Consider the following 7,226-nt stretch of genomic DNA (forward strand, 5'->3'; position numbering starts at 1 on the left):
TGATTGGGCAGAGGGTTGACCACCTATTTCAGTAGAGCGTATGATGTCGATAGTCTGAGGTAGAGCACTCAATTGGCTAGGATGGTCTAGGAAACTTCGAATACAGGCCTTAGATCAGTCTCATTTCTCCTTATCAACTCTAGGGAAACTTCGAATACAGGCCTTAGATCGTTTGTATAGACAGATTTTTTGGGTGCTAAGATCCAAAGTCGAGATGGAAACAATTCAGATCGTCCTCTAAGGTCCCTAAGCAATGACTTGGTGGAAAAAGAAGTGATCGAGCGATGACACAGTGTGATCCTTTGAAAATACTTCATGGAATAACAAAAAATCCTATGCAAAACACGATGGCATACAACACCCTATAAGTTTCCATGTCGTAGTCTACAAAATAACCTTGGGCGTCAAGCTTGCCCTTGAGCTTGAAGCAGAACTTCCTAAGTATATTCTATTTAGTGTCGATATTTCCTAGAGTATTTCAGAAATCCATTCCTGTAATAAGCTGGTTTCTGTTGCTCCGGTATGAAAATGCTATATGGTTGTTTCCCTCAACCAAAAATGCTTCAACTCTAAACTATTCGGCTAAATAGGCTATAATAAAGGTTAAGATGAATGCATTAGCATCAGTTTTTAATAGAATCAAATCCTTACTGGTGACTATTGTAAGAAGAACAATCTTTCAACAAATGGCAGCACTTGATTGGTAAATCAAAGTCAGAATCTACCACTGGGACCACCTTTAAAGTTACCTGATCAGGCTCCAAAGCTAATGCCTCGAATCAAGCTTTTATTGCAACATGTCATGCTTTCTATCCCATTATTCGTAGGTTAATGGGTCGTGCACCCAGCAAACATATCTTGGCCTCGTGTGTCCAATATCACCTTAAAGATATACTTAATTTATGAAAAGTCATGCTCACCAATTCAAGTTAAAACTAATGAAAGTGATTGCCTGTAAGTATAAACATAAACCTAATCCCATAACAAAGGAGGGAGGGAAAACAAATCAACTCCAGGGAAACTGCAATAACAAATTTCAAACCTCATCATCCTAAGAGATTATTTAACTGTCGCATAACATAAACACGGACGATGTAATAGCCAGAATTAAATCAATCTTATAACACTATCCTACCTGCAAACTCCAAAAACGCCAAATAAAGTGAGGGTAGAGGGGGCGGGGGAAAGTCCAATCATGTACATCATATTGACAGCATGGTATTAGAAGACGTGCCACAAATACGTCTCATTTTCGTCCACCAACCATACTTTGGCTGTTATTTCCTGATAAACCGGAAGATGAGTTGTGTCTTTGATCCCCATTGCCGAAAACATTAAGATCTTCAAACAATCTATAAGATGGAATGAAGGTTTTTTGTCCAGCAGCAGGGGTAGTTGTTGTCGTCTTCGGGTCCCCATTCATAGCTAAACCATTGCTTCCCATAGTAGGGAAGGGGTTAACATTCTGTTCGGGCCTCATGGATGTATTTTTGGTTGGTTGTGGAGTTGAGTACATGTAGGATGGTCTAGACGAAGGACTTGGATTGGTAAGATATCCGGGAGTTGCTGCCCAAGGAGGAGGTGGATAAGCCGAGTACTGAGGGAATTGAGTCTGAGCACGTTGTTGAGACTGAGGATGAAGTTCTAGCTGAGTTATAGGTTCAGGTTGCAAAGGAGATTGAGGAAGCGGTTGTGATGTATGCTGAGATTGTAATGAAGATTCTTGTGGTTGCTGCAGTTGAGGCTGAGTGGATGGTTGTGGTTGGGATTGAGGATGAAACTGAGGTTGACCTTGTTGTTGATATTGAGATTGTTGCTGTGGTTGAGGCTGGGGTTGGGATTGAGGAAGAAACTGAGGTTGACCTTGGTGTTGATATTGAGGTTGTTGCTGTGGGTGAGGCTGGGGCTGGAACTGGGCTTGGGTTGGGTGTTGAAATTGTGTATGATACTGAGGTTGGCCTTGGGGTTGATATTGAGGATGAAACTGAGGTTGGGGTTGGGACTGGGGTTGAGCCCAAGGAGCTACATAACTGCTAAAGCTCTGATCTTGTTGATACCCAAGATAAGCTTGAGGTGCATATGGATTCCCTTGTGTGGTTGAGGAGGCATGCGGCTCCTGATGCGTGTTTTGAGTGGCTGAAGCAGAATTTTGTGGTGTTTCGGGATATACACTTGTTGTTGATAAGGTGAGGCTCAAGAGGTCAATTATGTCTTGTTCTTTCGTGGTTGCAGGTGGATCACGAAGAACTAATGCATTGCTTGCGACAGGATCCAATGGTTCTCCCGTAGAATTGCCAGAGACCATTCCTTCACTTGTTTGGGCTGCTGGACTTGTTTTTGAATGTCTGCATCAGCACAAGCATAAGCGTCATTAGAGAGCACAACCACAGCTATAAAACCACCACACAGTCGCATAAAGAGCAACTCTTGATTTCCCCTAACGTTTATCAAATCCAAATATAAGTCACTAATCTTTCTACTGAGTACTACTCACCCCCTTGTCATGGCTCTACATACGTGCGATGTGGTGCTTACAATTGGGAGTAAAAGCAAGTATCTGTTATCTCGATATTTACCTTCGAGCTAATTGGGCAAAGTCATCCTCCTCATCTTCCTCTTCATCAATTTGACCTGTGGTTGCTGCAAGAACTGGTGCAGAAGGTTTGGCATCTGCTGCTGTTGGACTAGGTGGTTTAACTTCAGCAGGTTTGGGGCTTGGAGGATCATGATACATTTCTCTTGCTGAGTGGTTATCGTTTGGGAGTGGAGACCCAGAAGCTATTGCATCATGTTTAGCCAGTACAGTTTGGAGGTTATCATTCAATTCAAGACCCTGGGCCAGAAGTTCTTCATCCCTAATATAAATCAAAACAAATTTTAGCACAAGATAATATAATAGCACCAGTCCAGTTAACATTTGCATCACCCCCATGAACACCATAAGAATCAAAAGAAAGAATTACCCCGTTGTTGTTAACATTTGCATCAACTTCTTCTGGTTAGAGCGACAGCGGTCAACAAGATCAACTATAACTTCATCTTTTACAGCCTAGACAGAAAAGATAGTAACGGGTTAAAGAATTTTTTTTTAAGAGGTGCATGAAGGAAGAGTAAGAGTAGTTACATACCAGACGATCGCCTGGGGTCACAGCTTGTAGCATATCAGCCAACAGATCAGCAACATCCCTCATAGAATTTATGCTGGACAAGCTGCAACGCAAAAAAAAAAAAAAAAATAGTTTACAAAAGATATGATAGTGTGTGAATCAAGCACAAAACACCATAGTGCAACAACATAGGATCTATAGGTCTGCAATGGCCTAATTAACTTACCTTAAGTTTCCGACCTCTGCTGCCATTGCCTCGTCAAGTCTTGTTGAGGAATTGCTTGGCATTCCATAACCAGGTTGAGGTTGTCTTGGTGCAGGATGAGTAACAGGAGGAGTAAATATTGGAGCCGTATCAAATGAACGCTGGGGAAATTGAATGCCAGCACGCTGCCATCATCATGACACCAACATGGTTAGTAGAAAACAAAACTTCTCTAATAAATGTTTAAGCATGCCATTTCACTTCTTAGACAAGGGTTTCTTTCCTCACCCACCCCCATAAGAAAGAAAAACAAACACACACAAGAACCAAAAAGAAAACATCTGAACAATTCCATGAAACATATCAAAACACAGAGATGAACTGCATAAATCCGTTTCCCAACTGAAACAAACACACACAAGAACCAAAAAGAAAACATCTGAACAATTCCATGAAACATATCAAAACACAGAGATGAACTGCATAAATCCGTTTCCCAACTGATCATTTGGAGAAAGAGATTATCTAACTCAAAAGTAATATTACAAGCCAACAAATCAATGTCATTACGAGTATCTCAATGAAATCACAAACCTATAACTCATAAAAAAATGATTTTGAACTAAAACTTTACATCAAGTTACTAACCCTCAATTCTTCGTAAGCCCAGTAGTACTGGGGATACTTTCCTCCAGGGCCACCAAATGCCTCTTGCCAAGAGTCCAGTAGTACTAGCACTTTATCTCTCACATGCATATCAGTCTGCAAAACCATCAAAAGAAAGTCTTAAACAAACAGGTCAAATGCACACTCAAAACTGAGAGTGGGTAACACAAATCACAATGACCAAAAAGCTAATAATCATCAATAATGGTCCCAAGCAGCACAAAGTACACATAATCGCAATGACCAATAAGTGAAGTAGTTTGAACAGAAACTTGCCTTCTTCTTTACAATTTTGACCATGTCTTGCAGTATGCTTCTTTCAGCAATTTGAAAGTGCATATTATCGCCACAGTTCTTCACCATTGTCTCCAGAAGCTGTAGGGGGAAGGACAAGGAGAATAATCATTAGAACCATCAAAGCTTATCGCAGCTTGACAACCTTAGAAGGAGATTGGATATTAATATCAGGTAAAAGAAATACCGTTCCGCTTAGCATATTTTAGTCAATAATATAGCCCTCAGTGTTATCAAAAGCAAAAAGCGTTAAAAAAAGCTCCAAGTCTTTATTTTCTTAAAGATTAATATATATCTTTGGATTTCACATTTATTATTTAAAACTGCTTTATTCAAGATTGAACTTGTGGGTAATGAGGCGAACACCATCGTGCCTTGCCTACACTGAAACGCAACCTAAGTGAGGTGAAGTGCCTACCCCTGAGCTTCATGGCTCAAGTGTACCTCAAATGAGCCTCTGATACATTGATGGCCCTAATGCAATTTGACTGACTGTAAATTATATAAATAAAGGAGAGGTTCCAACATACGTACTGTTAAAGAAAGTAGCTGAACTTTGGGGTTCTTGTGCTGCAACCTCTTCTTCACAGCTTTGACAATATCTTTTGCTAACCTGTATAGAGTAGGGACAATAAAATCAAACCTTAAATTGTTTTCCACTTGTTCTAGCTATAGCCTATATGCATATAGTTTACGTCAACTTCAAGCAATGGAGAATGGAGCACAGTAATTGAAGCTAGGATGAAAATACAACACATCATTGCGTCCGGTGTTTGTCAGAGTCCTTTAATTCTGCTTAGAGACTTGTATATCCGTGTGGAATATAAGTTTGATGTTCAAAGAACTATTATTGAGAATCCCTACTTCCTTGAAATATATATAATTTTTTGATAATTGTGGTGTCCGGACAAGCTTACGCACACCTCGACTAATTCCATGGGATACCGGCCACCTTCCACCAGCAACAGATACCAGGTGATCTGTCCACCAAGGCTAGGACTAATGGGAAGAAATCACCTAGTGTTCTTGTCTCTGCTAGGATTTGAACCTAAGACCTCATCGTTTTCAACCAACTTTTTGACCACTAGGCCACACCCTTGGGTGCTTCCTTGAAATATATTTAGTACTCATGAAATGGGAATGAGATAAGCAGATTGGACACAGATGATTGTGTAGACGACCCCAACTAGTTTGGGATTGGGATAAGTAGTTGAATGTAGTAGAAAACAATGCAATCTCCCAAGGGTGAATCTTTGACCACACAAAGTAACTTCATCCTTGTTAAATTAAAAACAAAACTCACCAATCAACACCCCTTGAGAATTCTTGGATACATGATGTTATAAATTTTATACACAGGTGAAGCTGGATAATTCAACAACTTTTGAAACCTAAAGATACTAACGTTCAAAAGCTCCAAAAAGGCAAATGGAATACAGTAAAAAATCAAAATAAAGTTCACTTACTTGGCTGATAAGTCCAAATAACACTTCAAACTATGAGAATTCACAAAGCACAGAAAGAAAAAAAAAACTTTTTTTCCATCAACTAAAAAGAAACACACAAAAAATTAACCATCAAGAAAACACAGAACGAAAAACCCACATGAATTAACACAAAAAAAAAAAAAGGAGGTTAAACCCCATATAAAGAAGTCATCTTTCCCCCTCATACCCTAAAACAACCAAGATACAGAAAAGGGGTTTGCTAATATTTAAAAAAATAAGCCTCAAGAAAACACAGAAAACAAAAACCCACATGAATTAAGCTTACAATAAGCACAAAAAAGAAAAAGAAAAAAGGAGTAATTACCATTGATTGGAATTGATGGTATCACAAATATCAATATTCATAGTCCAATCAGGACCAATCAAGAATTCACTTGTTGCCTTCTCAACACGTACAGAAGCTGATGAAGATGATGATGAAGATGAAGATGAAGAAGCTGCACCCAATGATGAAATCATCTTTTTTTTTCTCTAAAAAAATTAATCTTTCTTCAAAGGGGTTGCAAAAAAAATCTCAAGATTCTTTGCTACTTAGTTTTCTGGGGAAAATATGTATGAAACCATCTTCTTTCTGAAAAAAAAAAAAAGGGTTTAATCTTTCTTCTCAAAAGGTTACAGAAAATTTCAAGATTCTTGGCTAGCTAGTTTTCTGGGGAAAATATGTAGATACCCAATGATGAAATCATTTTTTTTTTCCAAAAAAGAAAAAGGGGTTTAATCTTTCTTCTCAAAGGTTAAACAAAATTTCAAGATTCTTTGGTAGTTATTTTTCGAGGGAAAACATGTATACACCCATTAATTTTTTTTCTCCGTGAGAAAAACTAGGGAATTTTGGTTTATCTCTTGTTGGTTTCTTTGTTTATTCTGGTGGGTGTTTGATTTAGAAAAAAAAGGTTTAATCTTTGTTCTCAAAGGTTGCAGAAAATTTCGAGATTCTTTGCTAGTTTTTTTCTAGGGAAAATATGTATATTAACTGAGAAAAACTAGGGGGAATTTTGGTTTTATGTGTTGTTGGTACAATATGGTGAGTGTTTGGTGTTTTTTCCTTTTTTTCTCCTTTCCGGGAATTTCGTCTTCTTTTCTTCCCCCTCGCTTGTTCTTCTCAATTATCAGCTCTGGAAAAGGTCTTTCTTTTTGTAGGATAGCTCACGCGCTCTTTGGGTGCTTGTACACACGCGCCTACTTGTGCATTCTGGTCGTAGGATGGTCCACTCCTCTTGTTTCTTTTCCTTTTTGAGTTCCGCGGGTCAGACTCGTAAATACCGGCAAAAGGAGCTATTCTCTCCTTTCATTTTTTACTTACTGCTATTAGTTTGATGTTGGTTTCTTATTAGTTCGTGTAATTCTAAGTAATATCACATTCTTATTAATTTTTATCTTTTGTTTATGACAACGACAACACTTGTAGTGATATTTTGGGGAGGATACAGTGCATGCATAGCTTAC

The 7,226-nt window shown here is 38.7% G+C and overlaps 1 protein-coding gene across 2 annotated transcripts; it reads right to left on the bottom strand.

Moving 5' to 3' along the window:
• Nucleotides 1-1,011: 1,011 nt before the first annotated feature.
• LOC132056893 (TOM1-like protein 6) lies at nucleotides 1,012-6,865 on the bottom strand. Of its 2 annotated transcripts, XM_059449294.1 has the most exons (9): nucleotides 6,085-6,865; nucleotides 4,807-4,885; nucleotides 4,255-4,353; nucleotides 3,961-4,074; nucleotides 3,334-3,497; nucleotides 3,129-3,210; nucleotides 2,964-3,049; nucleotides 2,577-2,855; nucleotides 1,012-2,345 (listed from the first exon to the last, which is right to left on the bottom strand). In XM_059449294.1, the coding sequence occupies exons 1-9, from the start codon at nucleotides 6,237-6,239 to the stop codon at nucleotides 1,247-1,249; spliced, it is 2,157 nt and encodes a 718-aa protein (XP_059305277.1). In that variant the 5' UTR covers nucleotides 6,240-6,865; the 3' UTR covers nucleotides 1,012-1,246. The 2 variants fall into 2 exon arrangements, with proteins under 2 accessions (XP_059305277.1, XP_059305278.1); XM_059449295.1 differs by lacking the exon at nucleotides 4,807-4,885 and having other exon boundaries at nucleotides 6,085-6,203.
• Between the last annotated feature and the right edge of the window lie 361 nt (nucleotides 6,866-7,226).

The sequence above is a fragment of the Lycium ferocissimum genome, chromosome 5 (genome assembly GCF_029784015.1).
Source record: "Lycium ferocissimum isolate CSIRO_LF1 chromosome 5, AGI_CSIRO_Lferr_CH_V1, whole genome shotgun sequence".
In the NCBI taxonomy this organism is placed as follows: domain Eukaryota; kingdom Viridiplantae; phylum Streptophyta; class Magnoliopsida; order Solanales; family Solanaceae; genus Lycium; species Lycium ferocissimum.